This window comes from Equus caballus, chromosome 1 (genome assembly GCF_041296265.1).
Source record: "Equus caballus isolate H_3958 breed thoroughbred chromosome 1, TB-T2T, whole genome shotgun sequence".
Classification (NCBI taxonomy): domain Eukaryota; kingdom Metazoa; phylum Chordata; class Mammalia; order Perissodactyla; family Equidae; genus Equus; species Equus caballus.
Genome location: NC_091684.1, coordinates 153,233,935 through 153,247,804, shown reverse-complemented (window position 1 = coordinate 153,247,804; position 13,870 = coordinate 153,233,935). Strand labels below are relative to the sequence as shown.

General features: G+C 39.3%; 1 protein-coding gene across 12 annotated transcripts in view; it reads right to left on the bottom strand.

Moving 5' to 3' along the window:
- Nucleotides 1–13,870, bottom strand: part of ATP8B4 (ATPase phospholipid transporting 8B4 (putative)) — a 216,286-nt gene that overhangs the window by 93,663 nt on the left and 108,753 nt on the right. For 9 of the 12 annotated variants that reach the window (XR_002799642.2, XM_023617657.2, XM_005603053.4 and 6 more), the window contains 2 exons: nt 10,843–10,925; nt 964–1,122 (listed from right to left, as the gene is read on the bottom strand). Coding sequence is in view for 11 of the 12 variants with exons in the window: in XM_023617657.2 (XP_023473425.1) it covers nt 964–1,122; nt 10,843–10,925 (242 nt within the window). In the remaining variant the exon portion in view is untranslated. The remainder of the gene's footprint in view (nt 1–963; nt 1,123–10,842; nt 10,926–13,870) is intronic. The other 3 variants (XM_005603056.4, XM_070236819.1, XM_070236828.1) reach the window with 1 other exon arrangement.

Sequence of the window (13,870 nt, the reverse complement as noted above, 5' to 3'; positions counted from 1 at the left end):
TCATTTCCAGGGATTTCCCAGGTCCTACAATGGCAATACCCCAAGCAGCAAGAGTCGTGCTAACACCCACAGCTGAGAGCACTTAGGAGGAATTGGGAGGCCTTTTCTAGGTTTGGAACACTTTGAGTTTTTAATGAACATTTTGTTGTTGTTGAGGAAAGTCAGTTAAGAAAAATATTTCAATTTTGATTGCACATATAGTCAACGGGCCCAAAATACATCTTAATTTGGTGTCACAATAAACAGGATTTTTAAAAATCAAGGACTGGCAATTGAAGCCATGAGCACAATTTGAGTGGCTTTACGAAATGGTGCTACTGGAAGCTTCCTTAGCAGGAGAGTGCCACCTTGAGCCCACAGAGATAAAGTAGAGACAGGAAAAGTAGCCAGCAGGAAGAGTAAGGAGGCACCTCCCCTCCCTCCCCCCACTCCCACCCCACCTCCACCACGCACAGTGTTTCCAGGACGCACTCTCCTGTTGGCAAATAGTAGAAGCGGCTATGGAGTATAAACAGAAATGATTGCAGCATCTTCAAGAAGGCTTTTCCAAAAGGATGGCTTGACCTTTCCAAACTACGAAATTAACAGCAGAGTAGGGAGCTTTCTTTCATACTCTTCCCCTACTTTCATGGCAGGCTGATTAATGCACATAATTTGGGAGATGATTGAGATGGTATTAAAGAAAGAGAAACAAAATAGTAGGGATCTAGCACCCATTGAGCAATTAAGGCCCAAGCACACTTAAGAATAAGTTCAGGATGTCAACGGTTCCTCACCCAGTGGGGCCACACAGACTATTTCCAGAGCAGCGACAGCTTCCCCTGGGGCCCTGCACTCTGCAGTCAAGCCAGAGCAGCACTTTGTGTGCAATAAAAGCACTGTGCTCATTCAACCTGGAGAGACTGTGCCCACGTGTATATCAGGAAGGGCTCTCCCATAACCGACCCTGGCAGTCAGCCGTACCTGCAAAAATAACCATGCCAAAACACCAGCTGGTGTTTCTCAGGACACAGCCCCTCAGGATGATCTTCTCATTGTTGAGGGGGTACTTGCTGTCCTTCCAAGAGAGGACTCCCGTGAATTTATCTAATTTGTTGTTGGGCGCCTCACAGACAACAATCCCTGTAAAAAAAAAAAAAAGACAAAAAACCAATAATCCTCTTTATGACTACCTCGAACTCTAGAAACACACAGTACCGTGTTTCCACCCTTCTTCTAATATACACCATATTTTTCCTTCAATTTTGGACAGCACAGTGTTACATATACAAGATTGTGCTAGGAAAAAATAAGCTGGAGGGGATACAAAGATGGAAATCCATCAAATGTTTTGAACACAGTTTTCTGCACTGTCCAATAAGAATAAAAACCTTGACAGCCTGGGATTTTTTTTTCCCTAAAAAGTCCTCTGGTCTCTACTTCTAGTTTGTAACAATGACTTTTGAAAAGATAAAGCAGGGACTATCCTAAAGGCTTTTCTTATTGCATCTCTTTTTACTTAATGGGAACTTTCACAGAGGTCAAGATGGCGTACTTCCAGTTTCACAACCAAAGTTAATGAGGCCTTTCTAGGCTCATAATCAGAATTTAGGAGGTCCTACTCCATTCCACCCCCAAGAAACCTGAGCCTGGTTTGCCACATGGGCCTGAGAATGCGTGTGATTCCTTTCAGCTGTTCCATGCTTCTTATCTTGATTAGATTCAGAGTTCTGGGGACTCTCAAAGGCACCATATAACTTGCCCCAACCTGGCCAGAAGATGTTTCTCGTTTTTTAAAATTCCAAGCCCATTCCAAACCAAAGGCATGTGCATTCCAAATCAATGAATCAATTCCTTCCATTATTTCAATAAGAAAATACATTTTCAGGGTGAGGATTCTCTTAGAAAAAGAAACCAGAAATAATCTTTACTAACCCTGTCACAAAATATAACTATTAGTTTCAAATACATTTGCATTGCAATGTATTTGAATTCGGGGTTAAATTTTTATGAGTGATGAGTACAGAGACTTGACAGACGGAGAGAGGAAGGAAAAGAGAGGGAAGAAATGAAAAAGGAGGCTGTGGGCAGATCTAAACAAGGTTCAAGCCAGAGCAGGGTGAGATCGGTACCTATGTAGTTCTCTCTCGAAAACAATAAAAATACTCTTATGTAATCAGAAGCCAAAATGGTAGTTTGGAACATAAAAAGTGGCATTTGAAAAATGAAAAAGGGAGGCATGTCTTCAGCATTGATTGAAGGGAAAGGAGACCAGACCAGCCTAGAGAACTTCCTTATTACACTGTGACACCACTCACGAAGCTCCTTCTGCACTTACAGCCATCTTCCATGGGCTCCCTTCCTTCCTAGGATGATATGTCTTCCTTTTAAAACTCCTAGATATAGGTGATAGCATCCGGTTTCCACAAGGCCTGATCACTCCCGACCAACCAGATTACTATCGTTAATACAACTTGCATGAAAAAAAAGAAACAAACAAAACTATGAAAAGAATGAGGGACTCTTGGCCTCAGGACTGCTTTTCCATCCTCCATCTACCTTGCCCCAGTATAACCGAAATGCTGCCTAAACATCCCCCACTCGGCCATTCACAGGCAGCTTCCCAGACATCCACTGCTAAACGAGAGAGTGCTGGCAGGGGGATTTGGATGAGGCTAAATAACCTGTGTAAACTCATTTTTTATATGAAGGAAAGCGGCTGATTTCTGCTTTGCTCCCCTTATAGCCTATCACTGATATTAAAAAGTAAGTTAAAACTGGTTTCAACGAGCCCAAGTTGTTCGGACAATTACATTGTAGAAGAGGAAACTTTCTAAATTCTAAGAATTCAGTATCTTTTTTTCTTGACCAATAATTTTCATTCCTGGATTTTGTAGAACGTTGAATTGGGTATCACCAGCAAAACCTATATAAAATGAGTTGATAGCAACTCTTAAAGTTTATTCCAGTTTCTTGACCCAAGACTCAATTTCATAGGCTTCAGACTTGGCCGCTAAAAAAATGTGCTTTGGACAAAAACAACAAGATACACAGTCCCTGCCAATAAGAATATAAAAAACAGGCTCATTTGATCATTTTTATTGTTGCAAGCAAAGACTGACATGGAGGCAAATACAGCCTTGAACATGTTGGCTTACTCCTCCCTGGCCCCAAGGCTCATCCACTCCTGGCCTGCCACCAAGGGTGCGGTTCTAGATAGAACCAGGCAGGAAGGCCAAGGGGTTCTGCCTTGGTTCTTGGAGGCCAAGCCCCAACTCAGCCTTTCTTAAAGAGTGCGATCAGTCAAAACAAAATGGTGGAACAAAGCAGAAAAACAAGTTTTCGTTTCATAAGTGCCCAGCTTTCCCTTCCTTAGCCCTGTTCGCATAAAACACAAGCTTCCTAATTTCTTTTCTGCCCCTTTCCAGAGGGGTGAACAGCTTTCTTTGAAGGGAGCACTGTATTCACTTCCGGATCCCCATAGCCTACCATACTGACTACATAATAGGATTTTAATAAATCTTTTTTAGGGACATGGATGGAAAAAATGTCAGATGGTTTCAAGACAGAGGTTGGCAGATGAAATGGTTATTAGAGTAGATCTAAGATGAATAAAAGACGTAGGCATATTTCCATGGTAATAATGATAAAGGGGATCGGAAGACCTAACAGCCCAACCACAATGGGGGGCTTAGCTTGGCCTAACTCTAAAGGGATACAAGTACATCTGAGAACACTGGAAAAAAAGATGGGAATCCTAAAGCACAGCAGAAGTGACCAAAAATATATCCCAGCCATAAAGCATAATGAGAACTAGGGAAAACCTTTAGGACCATTTTTCCTTTTGCTAATTGTATCAGAGAAGAGAAAGAGGCAGTAAACCGTTTAACAAACGGCTGAGAAAACACTTTAGGAAAAATAGCATCGCTTTTCACATAGTTATTCACTGAAAACATGTTTAGAGCACAAAGTCATTTTTAACGGGCAATAAAACAGCTGGGAAAAAGTCATGTCGATAGTGAAGTATAAATATAATCAAACCAGCTCATTACATTTGCTCGACCCTCTGAAGAGAACAGACGTGAACAGACAGCAATTCAACCAGTTCACAACTGCACAAAAATGCTCTAGGCCCACACTAAACAAAATGCACAGGATTTCATTCTGGATCTTCCTCCTCACTCTAAATTTAGTCAGCTGGATTGTTGCTTAATTACCAACCTTATAACCTTCTCGAACTAAAGTATTTACCTCAAAGTAGAAATCTGTAGTTTATCACAAAAATGGAACTCAGTACCCAGATTCCATGGTTTTCCAGAGAAGTTGACTATATTCCTTTATGTGTATTATTACTATCAATATTTCTTGATTATCTGCACTGCAACTCGTCGATAAGACAAATTATCTATTGACTAAGACAGCGTTATTGCTGTTCCAGTTTCTCCAGCCACGAACTTCTTAGAGTTTAGATTACCCACTACTGTTGCCCTGATGATTGCGATAAATATTTATTTCTTTCTTAGAAAGACCACTGTCAACTTCCAATTTCCTGAGCCTTTTTATTCTCCAGCCATCAAGCCTCAGTCGCCCATCATCACCACCATCATGGCCCCATCAACACCAGCAGTAAAGAGGGAGTTACTCTTCCTGTCCTTACATGGATTCTATGTCTCATGCAGTCACCTCAGCTATGCTGTTGGCCTGGGCTCTGTCCAGGTGACTGGGAAACCTATCTGGTAAATAAAAAAGTCACAAGATGCTAACTAAGCTGGGTTTTTTGAACCAAAAAGAGATGCTTGTTTTCCTGTATTTTAATTACACACATGCTGTTCTTTAGAAAGGACCACAAAATACACAAAGATTCCTGAAATAAAGAGTCAACCTTTCCCTGGTTCAGACCTCAGCATTAACAGTTATACAAAATATGTAAACTTGTCATAAGTTGCAAAAAACAGACCTCAGTCCAGTCAGTAAGAATATGCAAAAGATTCTTAAACACATTTGGACAATTTACATCCGGGGCTTTCCCCAAAGCGCAAAAATGTACAGTTTACAAACGTGTAATTGACAACTATTTCCAGTTACTTATTTGTAAAAGCTTTCAATTCCTATAAGACTTTAACATGAAATATCAACGCCCACTCTATTTTTATACTTGTTATAGTATTAGATCAAGTTATGTATCTTTTCTAATAAAATTCAACAGACTACACATCAATTTTTTCCGATGTTTGAAATGTATAAAAACATTTATAAGAGGAATTTTCAAATAAATGGATTTACCTACCAAAACTCAACTCTATCTTGCGTGTACTCATCTCTATGCCAGTTGTCCTATAAACTCTTGTCAGAGATCCTGACATTCAAGATCACTAACATTGCCACCTTTCAAAAATATGATGATGTCCTCTGACTCCTGGATGGACTTGATCTCTAGTAATTAATTTTTCACCTTTGGGTTTAGAGTATTCTTAAAATGTATTTCTTACCCTGATCAGGAGCTGTCGTGCTGATTCCCCTAGCTCTCTACTACTGCCTTTCTACTTGCAGTTTAGAGCCTTTCACATCCTTTCATAGTATCGGGTTCATATTCTGGCTCCTCCACTTAGTAACCATGTGACATTGGGAAAGTTATTTAATTTTTCTGGGTCTCAGATTCCTTGCCTGTAAATTGGAGGTAATAATAATCTCTTCTCCCCAGGACTATAAGGATTTAATAAGATAATGTGCACAATTACTTAGAATGGTACCTGGTACAGAATGAGGACGTGTTCATGTGTCAGCATCATGTTCAGAGCGTGAGAACTTTAGGACCTTTACTAACTAAAGCTTCTTTGAGGATGAGCACTTGTTCAAGTCTGTCTTCTCTCCTAGGCTATAAGCTCTATGAAAGCAAGGCCTGGGTCTGATTTATTAACCACTGTATCCCCAGGCTTAGCAAATCCCTTAGCATTGTGTTATTTAACAATTTATATTTATGTATTTACATATTCTACATTTGCTGAATGAATGAGTGAATGAACAGATTACTGAGTAAATGAATGAAAAAGAGCTCATGCCATGTCTCAGGAGGCCACCAACAAGACACTGTCCTTGGGTTTCCATGCAAAAGTGGGGAGGCAGGGAGACTTACCAGAGACATCCTGGGACCCTTTCCATCTCAGATTTGTCCCTTGGTGTTCCCAATTTGGAGTCCCCAGTGGGGACTTCTCTAGGGATAGGAGTGGAACACTCAGGTCTTCAGATACTTGGAAGATGTGCACTTATGATACAAGGACAGAAAATTGTAGTTTGGTGCTAGAGAAAGTATTTTGGCAAGTCTCAGAAGAAAAACCACACAGTAACTAAAAGCAAAAATAATGCCATACCCAGATATGCCCAGAAGTCACAAACCTACAGATATACTTAGCACAGACAAAGCATGGGAAAGGGTGTGCCTCCCATATCTGATTCATCTCTTAGACCTTGCCACGGAGACAGGGTATTTCCAAAGGTACACAATGCTGATATCACACTTTCAATTTAAACTAAAGGATGCAAAATCTGGTTTTAATTCCCATCACTCAAGGAAGTCTTTTCTGGTCACCAAAAGAAAACCTGAGATCTATTGATACCCCATTATGACAAAGGTGAACGGAGAAGACAACACAGAGGGAGTAGAAAAATAATGGGGGAGTGAAAGGACCAAAAGAACCTGGATAATACATGTGGAGATATTTTATATTGTATCTTGTTCTTAGGAGGTGCTTAACATATAGACTTAAACTAATTAACAAGGAGAGAGTGACAAAAACAGAAAAGATAAAGAATTTCAGAAAAAGATATGATGCGGGTAGAGAAAATAGACTAATATAAAGGGTGGGAGAGGAAGATGGAAAAAGAATAGTAAGAAAGAACACAAAAAGGGAGGAAAGGAAAGAGGAATGGTGAAATGGGGTAGTTATAGAAATGTGTGTATGTGTGTAGTGTGTTGTGTGTTAGAGAGGCAGAGAGAGATGGAGATTAAAGTGTGTAAACTAGGCTTGGAAAGAAAGGAATGGAAGAAAAGTTGAAGGGTATAGGTGAGCAAGAGAAATCGAGGGAAGGATTAAGGGTTTGTTAACTGTCCCAACTCTTTCACAGACTTTTCCATACCACATCTTGCACCATTCTCTTGGTCTTTAAATTTGGCTGCTAACAGGGGAAATCTAATCTGTATATTGTGTCTAATTTGTTTCCCCTTATGCCTCTATTTATTCTTCAAATGCTTTCTTGGAAATAGGAAATCTCATTTTAATAAAGCTAAACCCGCAAAATACCCCATTGCCTTGAACTTTAAGACAGATTGAGATTCAACCCAAGATTTAACAAGCGAAAGAGTAAATTTAGCAGAAAACTGGTTCTCAGCGCAGATGTGTACCAGCCTCATGAATCTGGCATTACACGTTCTCTGAAAAGTGAGCAGAGTTTAAGTATGAATACTAGAAAAGAGAGGTCTGTGTTGTCTTTGTTTGGGAAAACAATTACACATTAGAGATTTGGTGAGCTACCTATGCTGTGTGAAGTAAATTCAAGCCGCATCTAGCAAGTAATACTTATTAATGCACTTTAAAATACACCTTGTGAAGTGTTAAGAAAGGTTATTCCTATTAAGCAAGACCTTCAGCCTCTCAGGAGCTGTGCCATCCCACCTGTAACAAAGGAGTTGTTTCAGATGAGGAAGGTTTTCTTGCTTCAGCCTGAGTAGCACCACTTGTATTGGTTTAAATTGGGGGCTTCTTTGTTAAATTTTGTTTGAATAAAGGATTCTGAAGTAAAGACCATTTAAAAGCGCCACACGGAGGACTCCTCTCCCAGCCACCTGCCCTCCAGCCCTCTCGCTTAGTCCTACAAGTTCCTGTCAGGAAGCTTCCTCCTCACCCATCATTTGCATCCTTTCACACTCCATTCTCAACCCCTTTACCTTAGGCCCTTCCTTTGCTCTCCCCTGTCTTTCTGGGGCCTGATGGTGCTCTCCAGCAGTTGCAGCCCCTTATTCATTCATTCATCAAGTATTTATTGATCATCCAGTATGTGCTAGGCATTGTTCGAGGAGCTTAGCATATATCAGTTAACAAAACAAAGATCCCTGTGCAGCTTGCATTGCAGCAGGTAGAGATGAACAATAAATAATAAACTTAGAAGTTAAGTGAGTGATAGAGTATGCCAGATGGTGGTAGGTGCTATGAGAAAGAGACAAAGTTGAGCGGGATGGCAGGGATTGAGAGTGTGAGGAGCCATGCTGACAAGGGGGATTCTCCGCCCCATTCCTGCAGTTCCACATAAGAAATCCACCTTATCCAGCCTGGCCCTTAGACACCATCCTATCATTGACTGACAGTCGAGTTCTTGGAGGGTGTGGTAGAGACACCACTCAACAAATATCCTTACTTGTTATTTCTCAACTTCCCTTGCAGTTAGGTTGGGCCCATGTGACTCATGCTCCCCAATGAATTGTGAGAGGAAGAAGTAGTTAAAAGTTACTATGTCTCTTTCATCTCATCCTTACTTTGATATGCTGACCTTAGAGGCCATTCGTCCAGGGACCAAGGCTACAAGATGAAGGAGGCCAACTGACCTGCATCAGAATGTGACATAATTGGTGAAGCCACCAAGGAAAGGAGTATGGAGATCCCTCAAAAAATTAAAAATAGAGCTACCATATGATCCAGCTATCCCACTTCTGAGTATTTATCTAAAGAACAAACCAACACTAATTCAAAAAGACATACGCACCCCTACCTATGTTCACTGCAGCATTATTTACAACAGCCAATACTTGGAAACAACGTAAGTGCCCATCAACAGATGAATGGATAAATAAGATGTGTGTGTGTATACATATATACACAATGGAATACTATTCAGCTATTTAAAAAGATGCAATCTTGCCATGTGCAACAACATGGATGGACCTTGAAGGTATTATGCCATGCGAAATAAATCAGATGGAGAAAGATATATATCATATGATTTCACTCATATGTGGAAGATAAAAACAACAACAAACAAACACATAGATATAGAGAACAGACTGGTGGTCACCAGAGGGGAAGCAGGGTAGGGGGAGGGTGAAAGGGGTAAAGGAGCCCATGTGTACGATGACAGATGGCAACTAGACAGACTTTTGGTGGCGAACACAATGTAATCTATACACAGGTCAAACTATAATGAGGTATACCTGAAATTTATATAATGTTATAAACAAATGTTACCTCAATAATAAAAAAGAGAACGTGACTTTAGCAAGAAATAGACCTTTACTGTTTATGTCACTAAGATTTCAGGGTTGTCTGTAACTGTGTCAAAGTGTAGACTACCTGGTCCAACGTCTATGAAACTAGACGAACTAGATACAGATAACAATCATTTTCAACATCTATGAAACTAGGCGAACTAGATACAGATAACAATCATTTTCTGTTTTTTGATGGTACAGAATACTAAAAATCACAGATTTCTATCTCCTCATAGATTGATAGAGGTATAAAGGTACAATTCTGCCAGGAAATAAACGAGTAACGGTAAATTATATTTAAGTTGCCTACTTCTAGGGCTCCATAAATATTCTATGAGGTATTGCAAGCAAGTATTTTGATTCATGAACACAATTTACTTTTCTTAGATTCACATAACAGCAAAATCTCATTGACAAAATTACTTAGTAGAAAATGTGTAATTTGTTTTAATCTAATCAAAATATTTCTTGGGCCACTCAAAGTTTCTTGGCTATTCCACTGACTTAAATCACAACTGGAGGAATATTTTTTCTATAAACTGCACTCATTTAAGAGAGATTAAAACATTAACAGAATCCAGATGAAGTTTACACAGAAATGCAAAGCACAAGTAATATAAGTTCTAAGCTGTGCCCTGGAGAAACTCTATAATGTAAATTTGCCTGTGCTTTAACTTAAGGGATCATGCTAAGACCCTTGTCCACATTTTCCTCTCCAAAAACAACATTTTGGAAGATAGTCTCAAACTCATAAAGATTCATTAATAAATAAAGCCAATCTGTATGCAAATATTGACACAAAGCCAGACATTCAAGTGCACAAAGCAAGAGACCATTGAGGGGTAGCAGGAAACCCCAAAGATTCTCCCACAGCCTGTCATGGTGCCTACAATCCTACTATTAATGGCTCTTTCCTTTGATCTTTGATAGATTTTGTTTCTCCGGGGCAGCTTTAACAGAAAGGAACAAGACACAACTGGAAAGAACAGGCAAGGGAAACCACACTGAGGAGCAAGGGGCCGCAGTGAAGGGTGTGAAGATGGTGATAACAAAACCATGGTCTAAAAATAAAGAGGAACAGCTGACCAAGTGATTAATAAATCAGAATATTCTTCCTGAACTTCTACTCTCTTTAAGATATTATGCCAGGCACTATGCCAAGTTGCAGAAATACATGAGGCAGGATTACTAGCTTTGTGAATTTTGTAGTCTAGTGTTTGGCCTTTGTTACGGAGCCAGGGAACAAATTGATGGTTAGACCTAGAGCTAGAGATAAAATTGTGGCCCATACTCATCCTCAGCAGGTATGCACAGGGCTCCAGGGAGGCGCAAGTTCAGACATAAAGGGAATGGCAAGTAAAGGACTAGAGGGAACAAGATCTAGAGAAGAGAGAACAAGGATGAAGTGAACGATGAACTGACAAAACCATTCTCCCCTTGGTAAACATTTTTACTCTTTAGCATGAGAAGAGATTACAGAATTTGATGCCTGGAGAATTCTATTTCCTTCCACCAAATAAAAAGAAACATAAATTGCATTTTAGATAATTAGTTTGCTACATCGTTTTTGGTTATGAGATTTTTGTTTGTCTGCTTTAAACACTTACCATCAAACTTTGCAAGTCTGCTAATATCTGCTCCAAGTTCTGAGGTAACTGCTAGTGCATGGCGAACTTTAAGGTTTGTTTCCCTGTGAAATTAATCGACACGACATAAATTTTTATATAGAACAGCCCAACAGCGTCTTACAGAAGGCAATCAGGCAGGTGCCATACATGCAAAGTTCAACACAAGAGATGCAAGAAACTCCCTTTGAATGTCATTCACACCTCTCACGCTGTCTCAGGAAAGTGGATAGGGCTTTGCAGGCTGCTGAGAGTTGGCATTGCACCCACAGCACATCTGTATAACAACACAGTAATCCCTGTTGCTATTTGAAAGAACAGAGGACACAATAAATATGGTTTCATTTGAACCTACTCAGATATCATGCATGAGTTACAAAACACATTAGGAAAGGGAATACAGTTGCCAAATAAAGGAGTCCAGTATCACTCCAGAGTCTATTATCTAAGTAAGAGTTTTACTTGCAAAAGATGGTCATGGCTAATTTCACAGTAGCTGAATTTAAATGGAAAAGGAATACAGCTTTCCCTTTCTTGGAGAATCAAGTGAAGAATCCCATAAGTCTAGAATCATACAACCAGACAGGAACTCAGTGGGTCATAGTGAGCTGGTCATCTTCCTCTAGGCAGGATCACACATACACTGGACAGTTGGCTGTCTGGTATTCATGAAATGACCGGCAGTGAAGATCTATGACCATTACTCATGTCTTGTGTATAAAAGCTTGCCGTGTCAGTTTTCTCACTGAGTTCAACCTAATTCTCATCTACTGTAGCTTAACATCATCTGTCAGAGTTCTGTCTTTTATGGAAATGTTTAGTGATGCATTCATTCAGTCAACAAATATTGACTGAATACATACCATAGTCACTCATGATACTCAATGCTGCCCCTCAAGGATTATTGTCCTCTTGAGGGAAACTTGCTAAAAAAGCAAGTATCACCATTTGGAAGTACATGCCAAGCCATGAAATAGTTGAATTTAGAGAACCAAGAAGCAGGTACTTGAGAGGGCACTTAATCTAAAATTCCCATAAATGAGTTTTACCTGATTAATACCTTCAACGTCCTATCATACTCTTCTTTATCTGCCTCAGTATCTTGATAAAATTCAAAATTATTTTCAGCATAAGAAATAATACAGAAAGATCCTCTGTACCCTTTACCTGATTTCCCCTAATGGTAACATCTTGCAAAACCATATCACAGTATCACAACCAGGATACTGACATTGACACAGTCAAGATACAGAACATTCCATCACCACACGGATTCCTCGGGTTGCCCTTTGTAGCCACACCCACTTCCCTGCCTCCTCCAACCCATCCTTAACTCCTGGCAACCATTAATCTGTTGTCCATTTCTATTATTTTGCCATTTTAAGAATGTTATAGAAGTGGAATCATACAGAATGTGACCTTTTGGGATTGGCTTTCTTTGCTCAACATAATTCTCTGAAGATTCATCCAGGTTGTTGCATATATCAATAGTTCATTCCTTTTTATTGTTCAGTAATATTCCATGATATGGATGTACCACAATTTGTTCAACCATTCACCTGCTGAAGGACATATAAGTTGTTTCTAGTTTGGGGATGTTTCAAATAAAGCTGCCATAAACATTTGCGTACACGTTTTTGTGTTAACATAAGTCTTCATTTCTCTGGGATAAATGCCTAGGAGTGAAATTGCTGGCTTGTATGGTAATCACATGTTTAGGATTTTAAGAAACTGCCAAACTGTTTTCTAGAGTGATTGTAGCATTTTACATTCCCATCAGCAATGTGTGAGTGATCCTGTTTCTCTACATCCTTGTCAGCATTTGGAATTGTCACTATTTTTCATTTTAGCCACTCCAATAGGTGTGTAGTGATATTTCATTGTGGTTTCAATCTTAATTTCCCTAATGGCTAATAATGTTGAACATCTTTTCATGTGCTTACTTGCCATCCATATGTCATCTTTGGTGAAATGTCCCTTCTTGCCATTTGCCAATTTTCTAAGTAGATTGTTCGGTTTTTTACTGTTGAGTTTTGAGCATTTTTCATTTATTCAAGATACAAGTCCTATGTCAGATAGACGGTCTGAAAATGTATTCTCTTAATCTGTAGCTTATTTTGTCATCCTCTTAGCAGGGCCTTTTGCACAGCAAAAATTTTTAATTTGATGAAGTCCAGTTTTTCAAATTTTCCTTTTAAAGATCATGCTTTTTGTGTCAAGTCTAAGAACTCTTAGACTAGCCCTGGGTCTCAAAGATTTTCTCCTATGCTTTTTCTCTAAAGTTTTATGGTTTTAGGTTTTACATTTGAATTCAATTTTCTTAATAGTTATAGGGCTATTCAAATTCTCCATTTCATATTGAGTGAGCTGTGATTGTTTTTGGACAAAGTGGTCCGTTTCATCTAAGTTGTTAAATTTATGTATATAGAGCTGTTTGTAGTACTTCCTTACTCTTGTGATGTCTTCAGGATCTGTTGCAATATCTCCTGGTTCATTCATGACATTGTTAATTTGCATCATCTCTCTTTTTTCCTTTTTCAGCCTTCCTAAAAGTTTGTCGATTTTAATGATGTTTACAAAGAGTCAGCTGTTTGTTTCATTGATTTTCTCCCTTGTTTCTCTGTTTTCAAGTTCACTGATTTCTGCTCTTGTCTTTATTTCTTTCCTTCAGCTTGCTTTGCATCTAATTTACTATTTTCTAGGTTCTTGAGATGAGAGATTAGATTATTGATTTGAGACTTTTTTCTTTTCAAGTGTATGTATTTCGTGCTGTAAGTTTCCCTATCAGCACTATTTTAGCTTCTGCCCAAACCAGGGGTAGGATCACACAGGCCAAACTCTATTTCAATAGCCCAATACGACAAGGATTTGGGAAGAAGCGGTTAAAACCATAGGCTCTTTTGTCAGACTGCCAGGTTTGAGCCCTGGGCTCACTCTTTAGAAGTATGGGACAAATTAGTTAATCTCTCTAAGCCTTGGTTTTCTCATCTGTACAATGGGGCTTATATAG